The 26,919-nt window shown below is 48.2% G+C and overlaps 2 protein-coding genes across 3 annotated transcripts in view; one reads left to right on the forward strand and one right to left on the reverse strand.

Moving 5' to 3' along the window:
• Nucleotides 1-693: 693 nt before the first annotated feature.
• On the forward strand, nucleotides 694-6,909 carry Slc5a2 (solute carrier family 5 member 2). Its single transcript, XM_021215868.1, has 14 exons — nucleotides 694-826; nucleotides 1,353-1,424; nucleotides 1,501-1,605; nucleotides 2,318-2,482; nucleotides 2,758-2,863; nucleotides 3,561-3,641; nucleotides 3,779-4,008; nucleotides 4,338-4,473; nucleotides 4,782-4,889; nucleotides 5,018-5,168; nucleotides 5,282-5,450; nucleotides 5,522-5,737; nucleotides 6,223-6,352; nucleotides 6,438-6,909. Exons 1-14 carry the CDS (start codon nucleotides 695-697, stop codon nucleotides 6,659-6,661), a joined length of 2,025 nt encoding a protein of 674 aa, XP_021071527.1. The 5' UTR covers nucleotide 694; the 3' UTR covers nucleotides 6,662-6,909.
• The window catches only part of C1H16orf58 (chromosome 1 C16orf58 homolog), a 26,677-nt gene continuing 5,629 nt past the window's right edge, over nucleotides 5,872-26,919 (reverse strand). The window contains exons 1-12 of one of the 2 annotated variants that reach the window (XM_029537819.1): nucleotides 26,619-26,887; nucleotides 24,598-24,643; nucleotides 22,475-22,507; nucleotides 22,275-22,380; nucleotides 19,184-19,285; nucleotides 10,927-10,997; nucleotides 10,660-10,844; nucleotides 10,510-10,567; nucleotides 9,068-9,138; nucleotides 8,088-8,231; nucleotides 7,909-7,986; nucleotides 5,872-7,091 (exon numbers count right to left, since the gene is read on the reverse strand). In XM_029537819.1, coding sequence (XP_029393679.1) covers nucleotides 6,994-7,091; nucleotides 7,909-7,986; nucleotides 8,088-8,231; nucleotides 9,068-9,138; nucleotides 10,510-10,567; nucleotides 10,660-10,844; nucleotides 10,927-10,997; nucleotides 19,184-19,285; nucleotides 22,275-22,380; nucleotides 22,475-22,507; nucleotides 24,598-24,632 — 981 coding nt within the window. In that variant the 5' untranslated portion in view covers nucleotides 24,633-24,643; nucleotides 26,619-26,887 and the 3' untranslated portion in view covers nucleotides 5,872-6,993. Of the gene's footprint in view, nucleotides 7,092-7,908; nucleotides 7,987-8,087; nucleotides 8,232-9,067; nucleotides 9,139-10,509; nucleotides 10,568-10,659; nucleotides 10,845-10,926; nucleotides 10,998-19,183; nucleotides 19,286-22,274; nucleotides 22,381-22,474; nucleotides 22,508-24,597; nucleotides 24,644-26,618; nucleotides 26,888-26,919 lie in introns of those variants that run through there. The other variant, XM_021216898.1, reaches the window with a different exon arrangement.

Genomic DNA, 26,919 nt, shown 5'->3' on the forward strand with positions numbered 1-26,919 from the left:
TCTTCTTCTTCTTCTTCTTCTTCTTCTTCTTCTTCTTCTTCTTCTTCTTCTTCTTCTTCTTCTTCTTCTTCTTCTTCTTCTTCTTCTTCTTCTGAAGTTGATCAGAGAGGGGAGGGGATCTGGGAGAAGTTGAGGCAGAGAAAAGAATTTGCCCAAAATATATTGCATAAAAAAATTTTAAAAATAAATTTAAAACAATTCTCAGGATAGAGCAAAGAGAACGTAGAAAGAATTTTGGTTGGGAAGGGCAGGAGAGTGAGGGGAATGTGATTTTTTCCCCCTGGGTTTTGTATGGCAGAAGTTGGGGCATGGCATGCATGACAGTCAGGCTGAGGAACATGTATGTCCTGCTGACTGTCAGGGGGTGCTATGGAGGACTTTTTCGGAGGACACTGTCAGAGTTGGATTCGGGCCTTCCTAATCAAAGCTAGAGGGTGTATTTTCTGAGAATGCAGGAAGGAATTTTGCTTGGAACACTGGGTATAGGATGGATCCTAAACCCAGGAAGGAGTGCTCTTGAATTCCGAATGGTCCAGCGCCCCAGGGCCAGCCTTCAGCCTTGATAGGACCTGATTCAGCTAAATCACGCTGGAGAGGGAGGCTGAGACCCGGGGAACTTGTCGGCTCAGTGCTCCTGAGGTAACCATTAATCCTTCCCCCGGGGGAATCCAGGGACTAGCCCCTTGAGGGGCAGATGCTGGAGAGAATGGAGCAACACGAAGAGGCAGGCTCTGAACCTGGGGAGCAGAAGGTCCTGATTGATAATCCTGCTGACATTCTGGTCATCGCCACGTATTTCCTGCTGGTCATTGGTGTTGGCTTGTGGGTGAGACACTGAGGGGGTTTGGATAGGGAAACGCTTCTGGGGCTTGAGGGTAAAGATTTAGGGAGACCTCAGAGAGGAGTGGGAGGAAAAGGTGCTTGGCTAGAATGAGGGAGAAACCTAGATCTAGTAGGCAAGCCAATCTTAATTCTTTGTCTGCATACCTTCTGGATTGTGCAAAAGAGACTGGGGTATCAATAGGTTTTTCTTTAAGTCAAGTGTTCTAACAAGTGCTCTAAGAGATGTATCATTCCCATATCTGTATTATGGCTGAGCAGCAGCCCATATTTAAGGCCACCTGGTAAGTTAGGCTGAATCTAGACATATCTAGGTTCCAGTAGTTGGGCTAGGATTAGGGCCTGGGTTGTTCTGAGTGTGGGAGAAGGTTGGGGGTAAGGAGATACAGAGTCTGGGGAGTCCAGGGCTGGTTAATCTTCAGCCTGAAACAAGACTGAGGAATGTGTTGAGGAAGCTAATGAAGTCCAAAGATGTGCCCCAATCCCAGTTCCCCCCCACTTCTGTTTCCCAGTCTATGTTCAGAACCAATAGAGGCACAGTTGGTGGCTACTTCCTGGCAGGACGGAGCATGGTGTGGTGGCCGGTGAGAGGGACTGGGAGATGGGATGGGAGGGACCCTGGAGGAGCAGCCTAGCTCACCCCCATTTCTGGCCACCCAGGTTGGAGCCTCTCTGTTCGCCAGCAACATCGGCAGCGGTCATTTTGTGGGCCTGGCAGGGACTGGTGCAGCAAGTGGCTTGGCGGTGGCTGGATTTGAGTGGAATGTGAGGTTTTCTTTTCTATAGTAATCCGCCCCAGTGGAAACTCCTGGAAAGATCACAGCTTGGGGAAGCTCCTGGCATGGGGATATGAACAAGTTGGAACAGCCCAGTTTGGGGGGTGTGTGTGTGAGGTTGGGCTGGGAGCAAGGATCACATACTAGCTTACAGGCAGGTCCTACTCCTGACTTTCCGTATCCGCCAGCATCAGTCCTCGGTGGTGGGCCTTGACAACTCTGAAATGGGGCCAGCACCTCACTGATGAAGTACCTGTCTCGATGTTCTTTGATGCTCGATGTTCTTTGTGAGCATCTCTAGGCTGAACAAAAACAAAGACGGTTGTAGAGATGAGGTTTTGAGCCTTTCTGTAAGAGGCCTCTGAACTGAGCCTATGAGGATAAAATTCTTGGGCCAGTGGAGGAGGGGAGGCAGCCCTGCCTGGCAGATGCTGAGGTCAGTCTGAAGAGTCTGTGCACGCAGGTTAATTTGCTGGAGAGACAGGGAGGGGCCATAACAACCTTGGGAGAGACTAGTTAGAGGTGATGGTCTGTAATCGCAAAAAGGGCTCTATATAGTCAAGGTGCCGGGAAGATGTCAAGATTCTTTTCCTTCGTGTCCAGGGCCCAGGCACTTCCGCTGTCGTCCTCTGGGACCTGGGTGTGAGGACTAGGACAGACCTGCTCAGGATGCTATCCTGGGCTGTCATTTGTTCCCACAGGCGCTCTTTGTGGTGTTGCTCCTTGGATGGCTCTTCGTGCCAGTGTATCTGACCGCAGGTGTGATCACAATGCCTCAGTACCTCCGCAAGCGCTTTGGTGGGCACCGGATTCGCCTCTACCTGTCGGTGCTCTCGCTTTTTTTGTACATTTTCACCAAGATCTCGGTGAGCACGTGCGGTGGGCGGTACAGACGCCTCAGAGACCTCTGGAAGGGGCAGGAACAAGGAGAAAAGCGAGAATCAGCACGAGGGGTGGGGCCTGGAAAGAGCATGTCTCCAGGCTGTAGGTACAGTGCTCGGGACCTGGGAAGACCAGGTTGTTGAAAACTGGTTGTGGGCTTTTGAGGTATGACCACACAGGATATATGGTTTTGGGGGCAGGCATTGGACCTGAATCTCTGCCTTGGCCTCTCATCTATGTATATGTTCTCTCCTGAAAGGTGGATATGTTCTCCGGGGCAGTATTCATCCAACAGGCCCTGGGCTGGAACATTTATGCTTCCGTCATCGCTCTCTTGGGCATCACCATGATTTATACTGTGACAGGTGGCTGCACGGGAGTGGCAGAGTGGGAGGCACGGAGTTTGAGGGTGGTGACAGAGAGCTGGCCTGCAACATAAGAGGGGAGCCATTGGTTCTACTGGGAAACAGGAACGTGAGGCAGAGCTACAGAAGTGTGATATCATACAAGAAGAGTTAATCTGGGGAAAATAAATCCCCTTTCTCTCAGTGTCCCTTGGATTTGGACTGTAAAGTCAGGTACCCAGCGAGTGCTGAGGGAGTCTCAATAGTGAGAGGAGGGAAATAATTTAGAAGCTCCTGGCCTTCTTGGATGTCTCAAGAGTTGACCTGGCGAGTCTCCGAGATCTTTGGCTAAATTCTGTGTAGTTCTCAGGATCCCAGATCATGTACACAATGGGTAGGGTGGTGCCAAAGTGGGCTTAGGGCCTGCTGCAGGACGGGGTGCAAGCAAGGCCTGGACCTTATCACCCCACCCTATCACCCAGTGGAGAAAACAAGCCAAGTAGTGGCTTGTGGGAGACTTGCACCACAAGCATTCCTGGCCAAGAAAGTATCAGGGGACTCCCAAATGCAACTCTGCCTCCTGGTGCCCCAGTGTACAAGCCCAACCTCATTCTTATAAAATCTGTTCTCTAGAATGGGTACTTTTCTTAGTCTCAAAAACCATGGGTGTCAGGGACCAGCAGCTGTGCCATCCTCCGTTGACCCAGGCTTGTTGCAGGAGGGCTGGCAGCACTGATGTACACAGACACCGTGCAGACCTTCGTCATTCTTGCTGGGGCCTTCATCCTCACTGGTTATGGTACGGGCTTTACCCACTGTGGGCAGGGCATGGCTCTTTGCTGCCGCAGAGCTTTTAACGTATGGGGCTGGAACCTTGCTCATCTCTGCCAACGTGGGTCCTAAGGACCAGATCCCCTGACAACCCTGCCTGCACAGCTTTCCATGAAGTGGGCGGGTACTCGGGTCTCTTCGACAAATACCTGGGAGCAGTGACTTCACTGACGGTGTCCAAGGATCCAGCTGTTGGCAACATCTCCAGCACCTGCTATCAGCCGAGGCCTGACTCCTATCACCTGCTGCGTGACCCTGTGACAGGAGACCTGCCGTGGCCTGCGCTGCTCCTGGGGCTTACCATTGTCTCGGGCTGGTATTGGTGCAGCGATCAGGTAGGTCAAGGCGTGTGAGGGCTGGTATGTGTGTGCATGCCCGAGACAGAACTCTAAATGCGCTGTGCTAGTCGATGGTGACACCACCCTTTGGAGTTAGGTTGAAGCAGGGCCTTGGCTGATGGATCATGCCAGGGTGGACCAAGAAGTCAGAATCCAGTGGTAGGATTGGAAGATGTAGGTGTAGCAGGGGCTCCATAGAGCTGGAGGTTGAGTATGAATCAGGGTGGGGTTGCAGGTTAGTGCTAAGGGGCCATGAAGAGCAGAGGCAAGGCCTGTGGGATGTGAGTTACAGGGATGACCCATATATCTGGATACCCTTATCTCAGGTGATAGTGCAGCGCTGCCTGGCTGGAAAGAATCTGACTCACATCAAAGCTGGGTGCATCTTGTGTGGCTACCTGAAGCTGATGCCCATGTTCCTCATGGTCATGCCAGGCATGATCAGCCGCATTCTGTACCCAGGTACTGTCTGCATCACCCCAGCCTCAGCAGTACTATGCCACATCCAGATCCTCTCCTGTCTGTCTGCATCACCCCAGCCTCAGCAGTACTGTGCCACATCCAGATCCTCCCCACCCTTTTTTTTGTTCAAGGATTCAAGTGCCTGCCAGTTATACCTGCTACTATCCTAATTGCTGGAGACCTGGTATCTCAGTCTTGCTTCCCACTGGAAGCACCATCTCTAGGATTCCCCGTTCACACTAGTCTTCAGGGACCCTCATTTCCAGATCCTGGTCCTTCCTAGCCACCTTATAGCTTCTCTCTTGCAGATGAAGTGGCATGTGTGGTACCTGAGGTGTGTAAGCGAGTGTGTGGCACTGAGGTGGGCTGCTCTAACATCGCCTATCCACGGCTTGTGGTGAAGCTCATGCCCAATGGTGAGGGCTGGAAACGGGTTGCCCTTGGCCAAGCCTTTGGGGACTGCCTATGGGAGGGTCACCTCGCCGATCTTTCACCACCTTGAACGCACTGAAGGCCTTGGCCTGACAGCTCCTGTTGGCCACAGGTCTGCGTGGACTCATGCTAGCAGTCATGCTAGCTGCCCTCATGTCTTCTCTGGCATCCATCTTTAACAGCAGTAGCACGCTCTTCACCATGGATATCTACACGCGCCTGCGGCCTCGAGCGGGTGATAAGGAGCTGCTGCTAGTTGGAAGGTGTGGCCTGGCTCCCACCCAGCTCCACAAAGGACCCTGTGATGTGGGCGGAGCACCAGGAGGATAATGGGGAAGGCGGGGCTTCAGTGAAATCTGATTGTCCTCAACTACAGGCTCTGGGTGGTATTCATCGTGGCAGTGTCCGTGGCTTGGCTGCCAGTGGTTCAGGCAGCGCAGGGTGGGCAGCTCTTCGATTACATTCAGTCAGTCTCCAGCTATCTGGCGCCTCCGGTGTCTGCAGTCTTTGTGCTTGCACTCTTTGTGCCCCGTGTTAATGAGAAGGTGAGTAGGTTTACGTGACCTCCGGGTGAGGCTCGGGCAGCTTGAGTAGGCTAACACTGTTTCTCCCGTAGGGAGCCTTCTGGGGACTAGTTGGGGGCCTGCTGATGGGCCTAGCACGTCTTATACCCGAGTTCTTCTTTGGCTCGGGCAGCTGTGTGCGACCCTCAGCGTGCCCGGCGCTCTTCTGTCGGGTACACTACCTCTATTTCGCCATCATTCTCTTCATCTGCTCTGGCATCCTCACACTTGGAATCTCCCTGTGCACCGCACCCATCCCTCAGAAGCATGTAAGTGCCTGGCTAAGGGGGCCGGGAGACCACAAGAACTGTATGGGATGGATGAGCCCTTTCGCCCCCTTAGCCAGTCTGCTTCAGGGAATGCCCACAGAGGCCAGAGGCCAGGAGTGCAGTATGAAGCGGTCTCCAGGGCAAGCACCTTTACTTAACTGACATTTTTGGGAAGCAGAGCAAATGACAATAGAAACATGAAGTATCAGAACTGAAGAACTATGATTCTGGGTGTAGACCTAAAACTTGGGGTGAAACACGGGACTGGGCAGGGCTGAAGACTTTAATACTAGATGAAGATCTCGGGGTTCAGTGTGAAGGCAAAGACTGTTCTGAAAAGAGGAACCTGAGTGAGCTGAGCCTGGGCAGGCGTGCAGGTCAGAAGGGGGTCTGGGGGAATGGAGGTAGTGACAAAGTTGTGTGCCAGCATGGACCTGGGGTGGCGGCCAGAACTCCCACCTGGTCCCTTCTCCCTAACTTCCCAGCTCCACCGCCTGGTTTTCAGTCTCCGGCACAGCAAGGAGGAGCGGGAGGACCTGGATGCTGACGAGATAGAAGGTCCAGCCCCTGCCCCTGTGCAGAATGGGTGCCAGGAATGTGCAATGGAGATGGAAGGTAAGGCAGACCCCGGGAGGGTACCCTGGAGAGCTCGGGGAGCTAACTCCCTTCAGTCTAACTGTGTGCTCCCCTTTCCTTCCAGAGGCCCAGTCCCCGGCTCCGGGCCTGCTCCGCCAGTGCCTGCTTTGGTTCTGTGGGATGAGCAGGAGTGGGTCAGGGAGTCCTCCACCCACTACCGAGGAGGTGGCGGCAACCACCAGGCAGCTGGAGGACATCAGTGAGGATCCCGGCTGGGCACAAGTAGTCAACCTCAATGCCCTGCTCATGATGACCGTGGCTGTGTTCCTCTGGGGCTTCTATGCATAAAGTCAAGTGTGCTGGATGCCATGAGCTACACAACCAGGGCATGTCTGAGCCTCATGAAGAGTGAGGGTGAGCAGCTTGGAGTGGATCCCGGAAAAGGAACAGGGCAAGACTACAGCAGGAAGGAACCTGTTTCCTTCCTCTTTACCTGGGGTCCAGTCCATTTGATTGGTTGTCACTTCCCACAAGATGATGGCCAATTGGTCATAGAGGTTTGCCTATACAAAAATAAAGCTGCCCTTCTAACATCCTGTTGTGGCTGAAACATTGTTGCTCTCGGCTCCATCCTGGTCTCTGGGTTCCTGTCCTGGGTCCTGGGCTTGGAGCCCAGCTGCTCATAAGACCTTCTTTTCTGGAGACAGAGGCCACGTGGCCCTCCACTCATCCACCTCTAGATGGTGTTTCTCCATCTTCCAGCCAGCAGCCTGCAGTCCTAGGAAAAGGTCACAGGATGACTCTGGGCTGAACCTGGGCATGTGTAGCGGGTCTTGGGGCTACTCTGGGTTCTTCTTTTTCCCACCCTTTATCCCCTCAGTTTCACCCCCTATCACTAGATAGGAGAGAAAGAAGGATGGAGGGGGGAAAGAGAGAGATCCCTGAATCTAATGTCTTTCCTTTTGTTTCTCCTTTGACCATGGCTACTAACAAACTGCAACCAACCTCTCACCCTGAATGACCAACTGCCACCCACCCTACCTTTTGGAGACTTAGCATGTATATACCCTATGAAAAGTTCCCAGAATTCCAAAAGTCACAGAAACTATCCACAGCTGGCAAAACCATGGCTCTGCTGGAGCTCGAGGCAACTCATAGTCAGCTGCTGTGGACAGTCCTAAGCAGCCTTATATCCCTATATCTGGGATGAAAACAAAAAACATACTCTTATAATATTTCTGTGCTTTTAAAAGAAACCAAACTTCCAGAATTCTCACTACAGGGATGGGTTACGTGAGCAGAGGCGCACTACTTGGACTCTTACACTACTTGGACTCCTCTGTTGGGATTATCTGTGGCAGAAAATGAAGCTAAAATTTTGTGCATTGAGAAATCAGCCATAGCACATGGAAAAGGGCAGAAAGAAGTAAATGCTTTAAGACCAACTTGGTTTCTAGACTATCAATATCAGAGACCATCCTGAACTCCAGTCCTATAGGTAGGGAAACAGGAGACCCAGACTAAAGAGCACAGACGAAAGCAGGCCTGATTTCCCATGTAGGAGCCAAGGTTCAGAAATCAGAGGGTGATGTTACCTTTCAAGAACTTTGGGAACAGTGTGTCCAACACTTGATGGGTCTCCCTGACAAGAATCCAGCTTTCTTTCTTAGGATCTGATGGATATAAAATCAGGAATTCTCACATCCTCGGCAGAACAGATAGCCCACCCTTTCCCACCCCTGCTGTAATCAGCATGAGGCCATGCAGCTCTTACCAGCCTGCATCTGGTGCCTCAGCTCTGCCAGCTCTCCTGGAAGTGGCCCATCTTCCTGCAGGGCTCCGAGAATTAGCCCATGGGTGGCAGCCCTTAAGACAGTCTCAGGGCCAGCCTCTTGGCTCAGGGCAACCTGTACCTGGTCTGAAGAGACCCAGGGGACAGCCAGATCAGAAGCACTATTCCTCAAATGCCTTCAACCCATTTTTCTGATTTTCTCGTCTGTCTGAGGCCATTGCCAGACATGGAAGTCCCCACTCTTCCCTTCCCAACTTCAACTTCTGTTGTTTCTTTAGCCAAACTGAAATGCTCAGTTTTCAAGAGCAATTTCACAGTAACTCCAAGAGGTAACTTCTTTCATCAATGAACATTAATGCCTTTAAGACATTACAATCAGCAAATCCCGAGGACTCATTGCCTAACAAAGGACTCAGGGTAAGAGACAAAGTGGTCTACAGAGAAGCCAAGGGCCACAGTCTTACCTGAATATGTTGCAATGTACAAAACACTTTTTATGAAATCACCCTACTCAATCCTTAGAAAAATGCCACAAGTAATAAGACAACTTCTGTAGCATCATGTTCTAGATCAGCGGTTTGCATGTCAAGGGTCATGCTGTGACCCTCTGATACAGTTCCTCCTGTTTTGGTGATCCCAGCTATAAAACTATTTTCATTGCTACTTCAAAACCATAATTTGCTACTGTTATGAATCAAACTGTAAATCCCTGATATGCAGGATAGCTGATATGTGACTCCTGTGAAAAGGTCATTCAACCCCCAAAGGGGTTGCTACGCACAGGTTGAAAACCACTGTCATAGAGGGATACAGCGAATTCTCTATGGCATGAAGCTATTCATTTGAATGCATCAAAATTTGGTCTAGAGCACCCTCTAGGACTCTAGGCAGCTTCCAAACTGTCCAGGAATTGGAGGCCTGGAGTCAGAGGAATGAAGACTGGGAGAATGCAGCACACTTACTTCGTGACTTGTTCCAGCAAAGGAGGTATGGTTCGTGATGCCCCTCAACCAGCTGCTTCAGCTCAGAGACACTGAGGGAGAGAAGGGTGCACTGGGGCAGCGAAAGCAAGGCAGCAGGACCCACTTGGTTAAACTGTTGGCTGTAACCGTCCATTTGCCATTGGCTTCTGCTCACTGCCCATTTTTCTAGCTATTGCCTTAGCCCCTCCTACCTTCTCTCTTCCTGTACACAGTCTTCCCCATGTACATCCCTTCCTTCATCTATAAACCCTTCCATCATCAATAAACATCTTTTGCAAAAATTATGATTTCCAGTGTTGCATATATACATCATGCATACTGACCATTTACACCGCCCCCATCTTGCTTCTCCCACAAATCTTTCATATTTACTGTCTATTTGCTTTGTTTTGTGGCTCACTGAGGTAAACCAGGGCCTTCTTTATGACTATGGGCTTGGAGCTATGGCTGAAGGCTGGAAGGCTCGGGAATGGGTACACAGCTGAGAACAGTGGCTTCCTTCTCCCAGAACCTATTACGAGATAATAGTCCTCCTCCCTGGCTGACAGGTATGGCCAGCCTCGTGCGAGCTTAGTGAAGGGAATGACAGCTGTGAGTTAATGACTGCATTGGTTGTACTGTGAGGTGCTTAGCTTGTGTCTACTTGACATGACTTAGGAGTCACCAGAGAAGAGGGAACCTCAACCAAAGAATTGCCTTCCTTGCCCAGATTGGCCTATGGGCATGTCTGTGAGAGACTGTCTGATTGATGATCTGTTGGGGTGACACCACCCTTCGGCAGTCAGGCCAGGGTTGCATAAAAAAGCTAGCTGAGCCTGAGGTGGTGAGTGAGCCAGTTAACAGCATGGCTTCTGTCTTAGTTATGCCCTAGCTTCCTTTAATGACTGAGTGTGACCTGGAATTATAAGTCAAAGAAATCCTTTCCTCCTTGAGTTGCTTTTATTCATAGTGTTTGACACCAAAAACAGTAAACCAGATCATACCAAGTGTAGAAAATGGTATTCAGAGCTTTTTACCCTGTCTTCCAGCTTACAGACTTCCTGCCCCCTCTTACACAATGCCCCATGAGCCTTAGAGGGGATGGTGTAGGTAACTTGATTCAGGATGGGCCACATCCTTCATCTGTATTGTGCATCTTAGATGGTCCTGAGTCTGAGTCACTACCATGCATGTTAAGGAGGCTGAGGGCTGCTTTGGCCTACGGGTATCTACAGGGTACTCAGAAGGCACTTGGCTGCCACCACATCTCTCTGTTCTATTTCCTGCCTCCCTCATGAGCTCTCACTGATCTCAGATATTGTACAATGGCAATAAAAAACCTACAACAGATTATACAGTGAAGCCTGACCAAAAACCAGTGTGTAACTGAAGCAGGAGCTTCTGTGGGAAGTGTGGGAATCAGGAGGCACTGGACCACTCACCTGGAGGCCAAGCGGTGTAAGGGAATACCCAGGGACAGAGACAGGGATGGCCAGAAACCTGTTGGAAGCAGTCAGGAAGCTCAGGCAGAGGGGGAAGGAAGGCGGGAAACCCAGGAACCAGAAACCAAAGGGTTGGATCACTTGGATCACCTGTCCACAATGGCTCCATCTGATTGGCTGAAGCAGGCTCAAGTACCTCTCCCCTCTGAAGGAAGTGCTTTAGGACCAGCTGGAGGCGGCTTTCATTCAAGGTCTCCAGGACGAGGGCTCGGACTGCCCGGTAGTTGGCATAGATGTGGAGGGCGGTGAGCAGGACGAAACAGCCTAGGCTGAGGCTGGGGCCAGACAGTAAGGTAGCCAATGGACCCAGGAAGAGGCTGAGCTGGCATCTTCACCACAGCCTCACTCCTGGCTTACCTTGGGCAATCTGATACCAGAGGAAGCATCAAAAGGCTGACCAGAAGCCCTGCTAGGTTCACCACTGTCTCCTGGAAAACAGCAGAGAAGCTGAGCATTAGAGGGCTTCCGGCAAGTCAGAAAAAAACGTCAGTGTTTTATATTATAATCCTTAGGGCTTCAAAAGCCACCCAGGGCTCCCTACCCTGATGGGGGAGCCTACGGTACTTTTAATGTTTTGGTGAGTGAGCTGCTATTTAAAAGATGCCGGGAATTTCTCTGCTCAGTCAACACAATACTCTTAGAATGCCCTTGGGACACACCTTGGTTGGCTTCCAAGACTAAGACTCACCAGAGCAGTCCCAAACTGGGCACTCTGGCCTGTGCACATCTCATTTTCTGCAGCATGCTGGAAAGGGTGGGTCCCTCCTTGCTTGGTATGCAATACTGGCAAACACGGAACCCCAGGAAGACAAGGAACAGGTCTTGACCTTCTGCTTGTAAACCAATGTAACCAGAGCCTTCTACTAACCAGAATGAAAACACTCGGGGGGGGGGGCAGGGGGAATCCTGCTTCGGCCCCAGTGCCTCAATCAAGAGACCTAGCTGTGGATCCTAGCTAACGGGATTCTGGGGAAAGCTGGTCTTGGCATGGAGCGGCCCTGAGGCTCACCAGCTCTTTTTGCTTGTAGCCTTCCTTGGAAGGAGAAAGGCTGAGGGACTGAAGCCCCAGTATGAAGTGGTGAACTAGGGATGGAAGCAGTCGGGAGCTCAGGGGCAGAAAGTCTCTGCTTCTATAGGTAAAGTCAGCCGGGTAGCCATGTAAAGTTGCAACAAGTGAGCGCTCAATAGCTTTGCTGCCTCAAGACAAACAAGACAAAGGAGCCGAGGTTCGAGGAGGACTGGGGTCCTTCTTTACCTTGGCATCACCTAACAGTATTCCAGAGAACTACAAGGGTGGGGGTGTAGGGCTTGTGTTTGTAAAAGAGCACACAGCTTGGCTGGGCACTTTGTAAACTTTTTCCTCAGCTCACTAGCCCACTTCCATCCCTGGTAGGCTCTTACCCCTTCTAAATAATCCATTTTAATTCCATGGCTAACTTAAAAGGTATAACTTTTCCTCCATCTTCCTTCCTGTAGGCTACTGGGAGTGTTCACTTAACTTTTACTGTGTTTTTCTCCTACTAAACTATTAATAAAATTATCCTTGAGCTTCCTTCTGGGTTTGTTTCTGAACTCTTTCACTAATGAGGCTAAGAACCTCTAAGAGGAACCCTAGGCTCCCCTGTAACATGTCAGAACCAAGAAGGGTTCCCAAGGAGACTCCTCTGAAGACTCAGCTACCTCCTGTCTGAGATTCCCTTTGAAACACCTGTCTCCAGGCTTCATCCTCTCTTCTGCCTCAGGCCCTGAGTCTCAGCAGGCACATCCCTCCTGGGTCACAAGCATGACAGCGCTGTAAGGGCTTGGAGGGCCATGATGGCAGAGCCAGCACCTGCTTCCTACTGGGCCCAGTTTTCTAAGGCAGGAGATAGGCTACAAGTGTGTGAAGGCAGAAGTGACCATCAAATCATGTAGGTGTCATCCTCGGGGTCCCTGTGACACTGGCAGTCCACTCTGCCAGAACTCATCTTCACATCCCTGTCTTCTCTGCATTCCTTTGTCCTCCTCATCCTTTACAATGTCTAGACCACCTTCCACCAAGAGAAGCAAGAAGTGGCTCTGTGCACAAAGGCCGCTATGAGCCATGTGCCTGACTGACCCCAAGGGTTCAGGCGGAGGGGCCGGTGCAGGTGAGTTTTACAGAATGGAGGTGCCACAAAAGTGTTGCTGAGGCTTTAAATCAAGATCAACTCTTTTAACAACTTCATTTAAACAAAATGTTGTCTGTATATTCCTGACAATTCTCGTAATGCCTTTTGCTTTATAAGATCTACAAATCCAACTGAGCTCATGCCAAATACTGCCATCTCATTGGTAAGCAGGGTTAGAATTGGATCTCTAGTTTTTTATTTTTGTTTTTGGCAGAAATGGGTTATATTTCATAATCTTGATAGTGATAGACATTGTGTATTTAACTGTTGTTAACTTTATGTCCTGTTTATAGTCAATTCACATTCTTCCGGTCCTATGAAAATTTTTAACTCAATCTTCCTGGTTCTCTTTGATCACCCTCCAAAGCCTGAAAGTTTACAAGAGTGGGAACTGCAAGCTCTCCCCCACATACTTTACACAGTGCCTATTCCCCAATTCACTTCCTTTATTCTCCCTGGGTAAGGAGGGGTGGCAATGCTCTCCCTTCTCTATAACAAGAATTATTAAGTAAAGTACTGTCTCCCGGGTGTCCCTCACCACGTGATGAAATGAAAGCTAACATAGATCCTTGCAGGATCTTACTGGCTCCAGTTGGAATGTCAGTGCCTGCAGTGCCTTCCAGCTCACACTTCTTCTCTACAGGGACAATTCTTCATGGGGGCAAGGGGTGACAGTCTGGGATTCTACCGCAGGACTCAAGGACTAAAGAGTGGCTGGCACCAGGAAAGGTTAGCTCCAGAACTGGTTTATATGGTGGCTTGTGGGTGCTGAGCCCATGCTGCTCAGGAGTGTTAAGTCTCTACAGCTGAGGTGACTCTGTGTTTCTACGGTTCACCTCGCAGATGTCTTCTCCATAAGCAGAAAACATTTATCGCCAAGCGAAATGATGCTAGAGGTGAAATCCAAACAGAACACTACACCCCTGTCCTTTACCCTGAACAGTGATTTCAAACCAAGAGCTCTGAGCCCATCTGGTTTTCGGTTCCATCCATTTTTGTTTACTTTTTAGTGCATCTTAGGATAGAGACGGTAATCAGCTTCAGCAGCACAGGAGGGCTCTGCACCAGGTAGTTGGGAATGAGAGAGGGCGAGGGGAGCACAAACCAGTGTCCCTGATTCCTTTGGGGCTATATGTTGGGGAGTTTTCCCCAAGGATGTTTGGGTAGCTAAAGACAGGAAGATTGGTCTTGGGTCCAGAGTGCCATCAGGGGACATTCTACTCTACTTCAGGGGCTCTTCTGTGCCCAGGGTTCCCACCTGGCTTTGGTTTATGCACATCTGTCTCCACTGAGCAGCCTGGCTCCTGCATCTGCATATACTTTGCACACACATCCCTCTCCAAACACTGTACCTAGTGTCTTCAAAAAATCTGCCATCCCTGACTTGCACTGGGTTTCCAGTATCCTATCTGTGAAAAGTGAGCTTCCCTGCCCCTGGTAATTACCAAATTTAGACAGTTTCTATTTAAATGTATTCCTAACATATCCAGATATAAAGAGCAGAAAAGCCAATCTGGTCTGTACTGGTCTGGGGTGTATGTGCAGTAAGGCAAACTGTCTCCTTTAGTAGCCTTTTAGGGAGAATCTCCTATTTACCATGCAAGGACTATGTAGTGGAGTGTGCATATGACTAAAATTGGAAGCACTATGAGAAGGGGTATACACAGTGGAGAAAAAAATCTATTAATCAAAATATTGAACAACCTAAACTATCCCCGTGAGTAACCAGCTCCTTCCCCTAGGCCCCATAGAAAGAAACACCAAGCTGTAGCCCCGAGTGTATTCACTCACGTGGCTAGCTGTCAGTTATGACAGTGGATCTTGTCTTAATCTGGAGGACGGACGGCTTAGCTCCAACTAAAATTACCTTGTTTCTTGTGCACATCTGTGTGAGCCTTTATTTCCAATTCTTGGGTTAAGAAGCCAAGGACCTGTGAACACCCAGCCCAGACCCCAACCACCAATAACAGCAGCCCTTTCTCTGTCCTTACACCTGCTGCTATGACATGCTAGGACACAGCCCCTAGAACACAAAGAGAGAGAGAGACGAATATTTTACTGTACTCCATGGCCTCAGTAAGCTAGGTAAATGAAAGCTTGGGCCAAAAGATAACTCTTAAACTTAACTGCCTGCCTCTAGCTGGGTTTACTGTGGAAAGGTCAGGGGCACTGATCTGCCCTACGGGGCATATGAGGACTGAAGTCTCCATTTACTCCAGTGCTATGGCACTTCAGGCAAGGAGAGTGCTGGACCCTCAGGAGCGATTACTGTTCATGATCCTTTTCAATCATAAGCCCTCAACAAAAAGCTACAAAGTATCTCTGGAGAGTCCCCAGACAGCAGTGGGCTACATCTAAATCTGTGTCTTATTATGATTATCTGTAGTCTTATGGCGACTTACAAAAACCCCAATTCAAACAGTACCGTCCTTCTTCTTCCTGAAGGAGAACTTTCCTCAAACCAAGCTGATTCCTTCTTTTTCCATAAAGGTCCAAAGACTATTCCTAAACTGATTAACTCAGATTACAATGTTACTCTAAGAACTTTCACTATTACAAGAACCTCAGACCCCACACACCAACCTCCCTCCCTCCAAAGCCAGAGAGGGGAACTTCTGACCGCTTGGTTGTAACTGAGTCACATGCATTTCCAAGTGATGGTATGTCCTAGTATGGTAGTCTACATGTATGGAAAATAAGGAATGGAACTCAGTATGTCCCTAAAATTTCCCAGAATAACTAAGTAACAGGGACCACTTTTTCTTTCATCCATTTTGTTCTATGTACTTAAAATAATTGTGTATGTGTATGTATATACATATATAAAAAACATAAATGTTATTAAAAATTTTACAAATAAGTAAAAGTCTCATGCTAAAAATTTAAATTTACTTTTTATGTCTTGGCATACCTTAAACTATGTGTAAGCATATACTAAAAAGCCTTATATGTGTGTATATAAATTAAGGCTCTCATTTGCTTTCTTAAAACCTATTAAAATGGTATCTTTGGGTCTATAAGTTACTTCCTAAAATCTTAAATGCTATTTTTTAAATATAAAACAACAATACCATTCACAATATAGGTTTCCTTGCTCTGTATATAAGCAGGATGGTATGTTCTTAAGTCCACAGGTATTAATAATGAATACCTTACCTTTCTAACTTCTAAACCTATATTTTACCTAAGAACTATGTCGTTACGAAGCAAGACCTGTTTCCAGTCCACCTCTGTCCTTTACAGACATGCTTTTCTCGGTTCTTATCTTGTCCAATTTAAAGAAAGTCACATAACGGTCAAGCTGTGGGTGTGTGCCCAGTGAGCTCGGAGTCAGGTCACACTCTGGTTTTAAGATCAAAGATCTCTGACTTTATACTAAAATAATATCTGTAAAAACGTATTTTGGAATAAGAATTGCTAATGCCATTATAATGTGAGCTAACTGATAGTCTAACCTGAGACGGTCCAGCGGACGGTCCTGCGTTATGTTTACATGTGACCGCGTGTTCTCGTGCGCTTGCCCTGCTATGTGTTCACAGAACCAAACTGTCTTATAAGTAAATGGTCTGATTAGTTAAACAGCCAAGCTTAACCACAATTCTTTTCAATTCATACTGAAATTAAAATTTAAAGTGGAAAGGGGATCAAATAAACAGTCTGAGTCCAGAACCTGCTGCTTAGCTGTCTCAGCTCTGACCAGGATGTGCTTCAAACATCCTGTGCTTAGAAAATAACCTGGCTTTTAGGGCGTGATAAGTCCCCTCATCAGAGGTCCTCTATGCTCTGCTAGTAATAAAATCTAAAAATTGGGGCAATGATTTAGCCCTGTACCTTTAGCTTTTCCCAAACAATTAATTTACTTTTTTTAAAAAAGAAGATTTTGTTGTATCAAAGTAAGCTTATAGTTTCTACAAAATGTGACAGGGTTCTAATTAAAGAACTGACACTTAAGTCAGATTTATTTTTTAAAAAATCTGTCTGTTAAGCTTCTCTGATATATCCACCAATGTATTATAAACTTGCCTTGATGTTTTTCTTTATTCTGTAAAACTATAAAAATGTCCTGAAATTGCTTCCCTGTTGGAACATGGAATTAAGAGCAACCCAATTCTGTGTTCCTGGGCAATGGTTACTCAAAACGGCTCCAGAATAAACTGTCTCTTATTTCCTTTAAGACGACAGCTGTGGTTTTTGTGTCGACAGTCTCTGCCCTTCCTCACCTCTGCCCTTCCTCTCCTCTGCCCTTCCTCACCTCTGCCCTTCCTCACCTCTGCCCTTCCTCTCCTCTGCCCTTCCTCTCCTCTGCCCTTCCTCACCTCTGCCCTTCCTCTCCTCTGTCCTTCCTCACCCAGAGTATACGTGAAACAAAGCCTAAGAGACACAGACAAGAGGGGGCTATAAAGACTCTGTACTACATGCCACATGGCTGGATGCCTTTTGGACTGTCTATTAACTTGCTAGCCACTTCTATTCTTAGGAGTGTTTTTCTTCTCTTAATAAGCTATTTCTATTCCACATTAAAGGGTATTAACCTTTTCTCCATCCCTCCTCCCGGAGGCTACTGGGATTTCTACCTAACCTGTGCTGTGTATTTCTCTTATCTCTTAAACTAATTATCCCTGTGCTTCCTCCTGAGTGCTGCTCTCAGGCAGGCCATATGGTCAGAAAGTAGTGAAAGCTGGCTACAGAAGGGTTTCTGGTGTTAGAGAAAAAAGCCAGCATTCCTCGCGACCTTGTGAAATAGGTTTTCTGTTCCAAAAAAGAATCACTTCCCTTGCCTCTGGCATAAGTCCCTACTCACAAGTACTTATTATACAATTCAAAGCCCCACACTAGCATGCTGCCCCCCCCCCACTAGCATGCTGGCACCACACTAGCCTGCTGCCCCCATACTAGCAATGCTGCCCCCACACTAGCAATGTTGCCCCCACACTAGCAATGCTGCCCCCACACTAGCAATGCTGCCCCCCCCACTAGCATGCTGACCGACCCCCATACACACACTAGCATGCTGGCCCCACACTAGCATGCTGAACCCCCCCACACACTAGCATGCTGGCCCCACACTAGCAATGCTGCCCCCACACTAGCATGCTGCCCCCCCTTAGCATGCTGTCCCCCCCACTAGCATGCTGGCCCCACACTAGCATATTGACCCCATACTAGTATGTTGCCCCCAACACTAGCATGCTGGCCCCTTTTATACCCCCACTCTCCCCACTCTTGCTATTCCATCACTCTTGCTATCTTGCTATTCTCTGTGTCTTGCTATCTCCATTATTCTTTTCCTGTTCTCTTGGCTCTCCTGAAGATAGCCCTGGCCATGTTCAGTCTGCTTCTTCTCTCTCTGTTTTCTCTCTCTTATCTACAATAAAAACCTTCCCTGAATAATGAAGCAATTATTTTAGTAGTTTCCTCTCTGTGCTCCCCTGTTTACACCGAGTCAGTTTATAAATCATTTTATTAACGAGACTAAGAACGCCCAAAGGAAACCTCACTTTCCCTGCAGAAAGCAGGGGCCAGCTATGGGACTGAGCACATGGTCTGAATAGCCCCCATGATGCATTTCTGCCTTTCTGAGGAAGCTCTACAGAAACAAAGCTTTCGGGCTGAGGCAGCACTGGGAGCCAGGGAGAACTAACACAAGAAGCTGGGAGACACTGGAGAGGAGGGCCTGGGTTTTCCTTGTCTGACTTAGTCCAACCACTTCACTGGGCAGAGGGACTTGCCCCAGGGTATCTAGATGGACTTTGAGCCTTTCTGCCCTTTATTTTCTTATCTGTGAAATGGTCTCAATGGGTACATTAACAATAGAAAGACTGAATGAGTTCCTGGAGAAGACACAGGTAATATGTGATGGAGGCTTTACAAATACTAGTTTATGAGCACTGAGCAAAACAGTGTGAGCCAAGGCTAGAACAGGACTGGATAGGATGGGCTCCCAGCTGATTCAGGGTCACCAACTACAAGGAGTAAGCAAGTAAACAACAGCAAAATCAGCATGCCACATTTCTGGGACCTGTCCAGGCCTTACTTTCCTCTACAGTGAGACCAGGATCATAAAAGTGCTGGCTTTACAGGGTGTGAAATAAATAATGAAACCCAGAGAGCGCTTAGCACAGAGCTTGGGACAAAATGTAAGACCTGTGGAGTCCAGTGTCAGAGCTATCCCTCCCAGCCCGCCTGCTCAGACTCCCTCTGTCCGAAGTGGAGCACTAGGCCAGAGGACCTTCCAACTCAGTGGAGGCCTCTGGCTGGCATCCTAACAACCTCACATGCTGAGTATGCCTCAGTGGGGATATGGCTGATCCCACCAGGTGACAGCAGGGCCGCTTAAGTTTCTCTCTGTACTCTCCCTACTCCTCTCCTTCCCAGGGACACTTAGAAGTCTCTTTCTGTACTTCCACAGAAGGCCCTGGACCCTTCCCTACCTCACTCACACGGCTTCCCATGCCTGTGCTCACCTGGCTGCTGTCCTTGGCTGACACATCTGCCATGTTGTTCCTTCGGGCCTGGTGCATGGTCAATGCAGCTCGAGTGGCCCCGCCAGCCACACCAACAATGCACTGGGAGGGAAAAAGAGAAGAGTGAAGGTCAGGGCAATATGTGCTGTGGAAAGGCAGGCCCTCCTGTGGGTGATCGCATAGATAACTCACCCCAGCCAGAGAAAAGCAGGTCTCTGGTGACACCTCCCCTCCGCCAAACACTCAGGGAAATTCTTGGCCTTTAGTTCTTACTCTTTAGAAACCTGTTCCTGATATTGTTCCAAGGGAAAAGGGAAGTCTTGCCAGCCATTATTACCCTGTGACCCTGACTGTAGGAAATTCCAACTTCTTTTCCCCAAAGATCTTTTTGCCCTCTTTGAATCAGGGTCTTGCCATGTAACCTAGGCTGCCCTAGAACTTGTAATAGTCCTAACTCAGACCCCATGATGCTAGAATCCCAGGGGTGCGCCCTGCTGGGGTCTTTTTAAAGCCACGCCTGCCATCTCCGTGGCTGGGTTTGGCTGCACCCGCTCTCTCCCTGATAAGGTCCAGTCTGGTCTTCAACTTCTGCCTCCTTGTAAGTCCTTTCTTCTTCCTGTCCCAGCTTAGTTCCACCAAGCACTTCAGGCAGACCCACACTTACTCCAGTGGCCCTGGATTAAGGCACTTACATCTCTCCTGAGATCTCTAGATAGCAACTAGAGCCACTGATAACTTTGATCATCAAGTCTCTTGTAGATGACAGACACAGAATGATGACAGTTTTTTGATGAAACTTAAGTATAACTATAACTATAAAGGTGGAAGAACTAATTTATTCAAAATCAAAAGAAAAGTGGTGTAAGATGAGGCTCACGTGACTGGCAGGGGACAGTCTGGTTCCAGATAAAAAACTGGAAGCCTTTAAGGTTTCCAGAGAGCAATGGCTCAGACAAGTAACCTAATTTGATTCCTATGTTTACTACTGTGTGTGTGCACATGCACACACGTGCTGATGCATGCATGGATGTCAGAGGAGAATCTGTGGGAGCCCCTGCTCTCCTGCCATGTTGATTCCAGAATCTGAACTCAGGTCGGCAGACTTGGTGCCAGCACCTTGCTGGCCCACTGACTGTAGAGAAATTTTAATTCAGAACAAGGCTGCTCTGGCAAAAGATCACATCCAAAGAAGTTCTAGGTCTGTGTGATCCAGCTGGAATACAGATACACCTTTAATCCCAAGGTATAGAGGTAAGCAAATTTCTGAGTTCAAGGCCAGCCTGGTATAGAGCAAGTAAGTTTCAGGTAAAGAAAAGCTTAGGTACAGAAGGGGTGGTACACACCTTTAATCCCAGACAATGAAGGTAGAGTTAGCTTGTAGAAGGAAGCACCCATGTTTGAAAGTGATGTCTAATTGAGTGGCAGACAAAGTGATAGATCAAGGAAAGATCTAACAGAATGGGATCTGCCCAACTCCCCTGAGGAGAGAGAGGACAGGGAAGCTGCTCAGGGATCACTGCAGACAGAGGATGCAGTCTGACCAGGACACTTCTACAGACACGGGTTAAAAGAGAACACACAAGAGAACAAGAAGGAGCCAGAAGATTAAAAAACATTGCTAGAGTTACTGTGAGGCCAAGCAGAGCAAGCCAGAGGCTGAGAGAACAGCCAGACTGAATCAGTCAGCTTGGAGAGGAGTTTGAGCCAGAACAGCTGAGTTGGACCAGCCAGTCAGAGCTCAGAAAGAACAAGAAAAGGTTAGCGTATTCAGCAGTAAGTCTGAGGCTGAACACCTAGGCCTAGACGAGATTGTATGGAAGCTGGGAGCTTTCAGGACCAGGTCTAGGTTGGCAGACAGAAGCCGGGAGCCTGGGACAGGACAATTACTACAGGAGCATAAAAATTCCCTTTACAACTGACTTTCAAGAGAGTGTTGGGCTGTGTTAAGGGTTACAGACTCCCTGGGAAGGAACTTGTCCAGCAGAGGGGCTGCCAGTGAGGGAAGGGGATGAACGGTGGGAAGCAGGAGGAAAACCGGAAGATCTGAACGGCAAGCGACCGCTGAGGTGAGGAGGTAGTGGTGACAGCCAGCTTCTGGCTGCTGTAGCTGTGGAGGGAGTGCTGGTCACAGACTGAAACTCTGCCAAGATGGATCTTAAGGGGAAAGACCACGCCTTGCTCTGGGACAGTATTTGACAGACATGGGTCTCAGAAGCAGTTTGCTGCTAAATTTGGAAGATATGCCAGAAGTCACAATCCCCAGCTGGTCCACAGCTACAGCAGGGTCTTCTCTCTGGGGTTTCCTACCTTGATAAGTTAAGGTGTGTCCAGCATTTACTGCCTGTCCCTAAACAATACCAAAAGTGCCTGTGGCAGAACACTGCTTGGCTACAGTGTAATGTGTCCAGTACTGAGTCTTGGGGCTTTATTGCGCTCTACATACCTGACTGAAGTGATGGGTTTTCTGACCCTGCTAGGCCTGTTTCCTCACTTGAAGGTGCTGTGAGGGCAAGTGAACCCCACCACAGAGGGAAACCTTGCGTCTGCTTCAGTGGTGATTTGTGGCATTGCTGTGTGTGTGTGTGTGTGTGTGTGTGATTTCTTGGTCCTAGAATCATAAACTCCTCTCCTCAGGACTCAGTCTCAGGTAGGGCCTTTCTACATCCCAAGACCATTCCTCACCTGGTATGCTCAGAACTATAATCTCATAGGTATCTGTGAAATTACGTGTCATTTCCTTTAAAGATGTGAGAGTCTGTGGCCTGTGTTGTCCATGCAGCAGGCACTATAAAGATGTTTTACTTAAGAGTTCAAGTGGCGGGAAGCTAGCCCCTAGATACTGGTGTTGGACCACCCTTCACTCTCAGCTCAGAGCACCCTCACCAGCATGTGCTCCAACATGCTGGCTGCACAAGCCGGCTGAGGTACAAGGGCTGTCTGGTCAGAGGATCAGAAAACTTGTCTGTGTCTCAGTAGAAACATATGAACTTCCGTCCTTTTCGAACTTCCTTCAGTACAGGGACCGGGTAAGCCAAACACAGCGTCGGCAAGGATGGTATCTCAGGCACAGAAGTGTCCCAGAGGTGGGTACCTTGGCTAGGTTGCTGGTACTGACAGTCATGGTGAAAAAGATTGGGTACATGGGAGCCATAATCTCTAGGAACATGGCTACATCATTGAGAATGTCAGCAAAGAGCCTATGGAAAGAATCAGAGGTTAGAGGTCACAAACCAGAGACTTTATAACAGCAGATTCTCCCTCCCTCCTCCCCCATCTCTCCTCTCTTCTCACCTCCACTGCTTGGCATTACAGTCCAATTTGCTCCTGTTGGGGATAAGAGGTCGTTGCAATTTAGAACACAGGAAAACGGCTGTGGGCTGTAAGGAGTTGTCCTAGATCATGATGAGGTCTACAGGGCTCAGGACGGGAATATACTGAAAGGGCTCTGGGCAGCTCCAGCGTGCCCACAGCGTGCCCACATGGCTCTGGCAGGCCTTACTCACTCTGCCTTGCTAAAAACTGTTAAGTTACATTCCTAAAGCTAGCTCCCAAAGTCTATTCCCTTATTTGGCCACCTCCTCCTCCTGAGGCTGAGTATCAAGAACCAGCTACCAAAGTACTGAAGTCCAGCAAGCAAAAGCCCCCTTTGTCCCCTAGTTAAGATGCCCAATGAAAATTAAACATCTCATCCTAACATGGGCTTTCCCTTTGTACTTTTATTAACTGCTGTTTTCCCATGGGCCACATCTGTCTCCTCTGTCCAGAGGCAGTCCTTTGTCCTCACTCCGGGACAAATGCCCTTTCTCCCTAGTCCCCTGTCTCCTGCCTTTGTCTCTTATTCCCTGCCCTTTGTCCCTCTGGGACAAATCAATCTCCTTTGTGCTTTGATCTTGGAGGTCCGGAGCAGAACCGGTTCCCTACTTATACTTTCCTGTCACTATGAGATCAGGAATTCTTTAGCTGCTTTTCCCCTCCCCAGAAACCGGGCGACACCCTCCTGGAGCTCTATGATAAGCGGGTAAGAAAGGCCTTGCAGCCCTTCTCAAGATAAGTTCCCAGCCCGATCTAGTGCTGGCTCCATTTCCCTTACCAAAGACTGGGCCAAACTAAGTCACATGGTGTAGAACTTCTGCCACACCTCTGAAAAATCGATGAAGGTCAGATTGCTGTTTGGGAGACTTGAGGTTTTTCCCTTTGTCCCCCAGGTCCCCTTATTACACTGCACATGGCTGCTACCTCTCCTCACCTCGCTCCTCTCTGAGTTTTGAAGGGAAGGCCTGCTCCCCTCAGTTGGAGCCCCATCATTCTGTGCTTGGCAGGATGTTATATGCTTCCTAAGTGGTCTTCTACTGCAAGGTGGGAAGCTCTCTCATGATGAAGCTCTCCTGAAAGGTGATTTTCTAGCTGCCTCTCTGACCAGTGTTTTGTTCCAATATTCCCAGTCCCCTGAAATATGATCCTTAGCTGGGAAGGTCTTCAGTGAGTGCTGGGTATCTCACCTGTACTGGCTCTGAGGAAAAATTCTGTTTATTGACAGTTCTCCCACTCTCTGGACAACCTTTGAAGAGGCTATACCTGGATCATTCTCCTTTTCTCTGTGGTTCTTCAAAGGTAACTAGGTCAAAGTCCACACACTTGGGACTGCTTAATACCCAATTTGGTATAACGTCAGGTCACAGATAGTACAGGCTCTCTTGGTTCACAGAACAATGGGTAGGTGGGAAGAAGACCGAGGGAAATGCTGGGCCCCAATATCCAGGCCTAGGGTATTCTGTTCTACCACACTGCAGGTGGCTACCCCTCTGCCTCCATTCTAGTTGGTTATCCTCTGGCCCATGCATAAGCACCTAAGGACTCAGTGTTAGGAGATGCTGCAGGGTAGTCCAGCCCAGAGTCTGCACGGTTAGCTCCAGATCTTATCTGGAATCTTTCAGAGGGAGAGGGAGTCCTTCCAGGCCGGGCATACGATATATGCACCGTGGAGTTGCTGAGCACGTGGGCGCTCTTCACACCTCACCAGCGTGTGGAGGGAAGGCTTCAGTGCCACCTCAACAATGACAGAGTAAGAACCGAGAAAACAACTTCCCTCTCCTAGGTGTATTTCACATCTGGAAACATATCTTTGTCATCTTCCTCTTTTCAGTTTAGGGGACTGAACCCAGGGTCTTGCCCACAGCAGGTCAAATGCTCACCTCTGCTATATTCCCAGACTTGCATCTCCAAAATGCTCAGCCCTACCCAGAAAGCCTATGGGGACTAAGGTTAATATAGAACACAAGTGGGACACAAAATGTTAAACACTGCATGATTTTTCTCATTCAATCTTTTCTAGCAAGTAAAGCCTCACACCACTACTAAATGGCACTGGGAAGTACTACTGGAATCAGCTGAATAAAGAAGAGAAACAAACTTACCCCTTCCACCAGGCAAAGATGATACGGCCCAACATGCCAGTTGAATCTGGGGATGAGAAGAGTGCCTTGGTAAGGGCAAGGAGGGAATTCAGGAGCTTCAGGGCAAGGCAGACACTGGCACTGAACCCTGATTCACTTCAGGTCATGCTGCACTTGGGAAAACATCTGGTGTGGTAAATTCTAGACAGATTTAAGGCTGAGGGGTACACTGAGGTCAGCAGCTTTTCACTGTATACAGATTAGGCAAGAAATATTGTTTGTAGCATCACTAGATGGGCTCTGTACACACTGAGCTGCCTCCTCAGCCTGCAATGCTGCTAATAACAGCAAAAGCTTGAGATAATGCAAATGTTTATAGATAAGGGGATGCACAAAATCTTGGGAGATCTACTCAGTAGCATATTAGACAGTAGTGAAAACCACACGAACCAGCTATTCACATCAACATAATTACTTAGTTATAATATTATAATAGTGTATGAAAGACTAATTCACAGAAACTACATACAGCGCAATGTGCTTTTCAGAAAGCTCTACAACTATAGTGTTGAGGAACATATATCTATTTAGTACAAGTGTTCAAAAGTTTGTCTAGTGTATAGCTGTTTCTGTAACAAAATGGTAGGACTGAATAACTTTGCAAAAGGTAAAATTGTCTGGCCCACAAAGCATCTGCAAATTCAGCCTATCCCCTATATGGAGAGAGCAGCCATCCGGCCTAGCAGGAGGATTACAAGGAAGGAATGATTTAGAAGCAGACAGCTGGGAGGGACAGATTGAGGAGGGGGAGGACTCCATTTTGTTTCAGTTTGAGGGCAGAGACCTTTACGTGAAGAAGGTAAAGAGAAGGTTGTACTTGCATAACCTCCATGCTTGTGTGCCTTCTACCAGACATACGGGATCTCAGGCTTAAAGAATGTTTCTGAGAACTCTGATGGACAACCAGCGACCCTCCTGGAAGTCTGGGAAGGATCATCATATTTCATAGACAAAGCAACTGAATCTCAAGGGAGACACATGAATGAACTGGAGCATATTATAACAACTCTCTTTCCAGCTTTCCTGAAAGACTGATGTCATGGGAACACGGGGCCTACCTTCCCTCACTTCCACAATCTTCCAACAGATACCATGTGTACAACACTTTCTTCTCCGTTTCTGTCCCTTGCCTGGACCCAGAATACCCATCAAAGCAAATTTATAGGTACCCAACTTTCTATAAAGTACACGTTTTCACTTGAACTTCTTTCCTTCAAGAACATTAGATTATATATAAAATTTTACGTTTCAGATTTTTATATTAGATCAGTTTGTTATTTTGAATATGGCAAGATTACTGTTACTGCTTCAGAGGGAGACACTGGGGCAGGCTCCATGTCTTCCTTTTAGTTTTGTACTTACATCAACAGGGCATACATCCTACCCAGAACATTTGACAGAGATGAGGGGGGAGGTCTATGGATCAATAGAAGCAGCCCCTGGGGCCCTCAACACAGTCTGGAAGGTGGCGTTATGGTAAAATAATGACATAATGCCCTACCTATTATCTGAAAGCCAATATTGTCTACCAGAATAGGAAATTTAATTCTCACCTCCTCTTTGCCTTCCTTAGTCTAACTGACAAATTAGTAATTACCTGTCCACAAATTATATGTGAAACGACTGTAAAGTCCCTGCCAAACATTGGCAGTTAAGAACAGGACACACTGGGGCTGAAGAGGTGGCTCAGTGGTTAAGAGCACTGACTGCTCTTCCCGAGGTCCTGAGTTCAATTCCCAGCAACCACATGGTGGCTCACAACCATTTGTAATAGGATCTGATGCCCTCTTCTGGTGTGTCTGAAGAGAGCAACAGTGTACTCATATACATAAAATAAATAAATCTTTAAAAAAAAAAAAAAAAAAGGCACAGGATAAACAGCCTGCAAATTGCCTTTGCCTGGTGAGTTTCTAACCCCAACCATTCCTGAGCCAATGCCACACTTGGAGGCCTAGGTCTGGATGTGTAGTACTTGGCACCACCTTTGTCTGCTGAGTTCCTCTGACTCCACCAACTTTCACGACATCTCCACACATGAAGGTCCAGTTCTAATCCAGCAGCTGTTCATCAGTTGTCCCTGATCTAGTTTTGATCATGTAGTTCCTGCACTGGCTCAACCTAAGGCAGGTCATAATCTCACATCAGACACAAACCCAAAGCCTCTAGGTAACATCAGGGAACAGCAATAGCAAAGGCCGATGGGATACATCCCCACTCGGATCCAGTCGTCCTCCAGTGAGAACTATCAGGAAACAGCAATAGCAAAGGCCGATAGGATACATC

This window comes from Mus pahari, chromosome 1, assembly GCF_900095145.1.
Source record: "Mus pahari chromosome 1, PAHARI_EIJ_v1.1, whole genome shotgun sequence".
Lineage (NCBI taxonomy): Eukaryota > Metazoa > Chordata > Mammalia > Rodentia > Muridae > Mus > Mus pahari.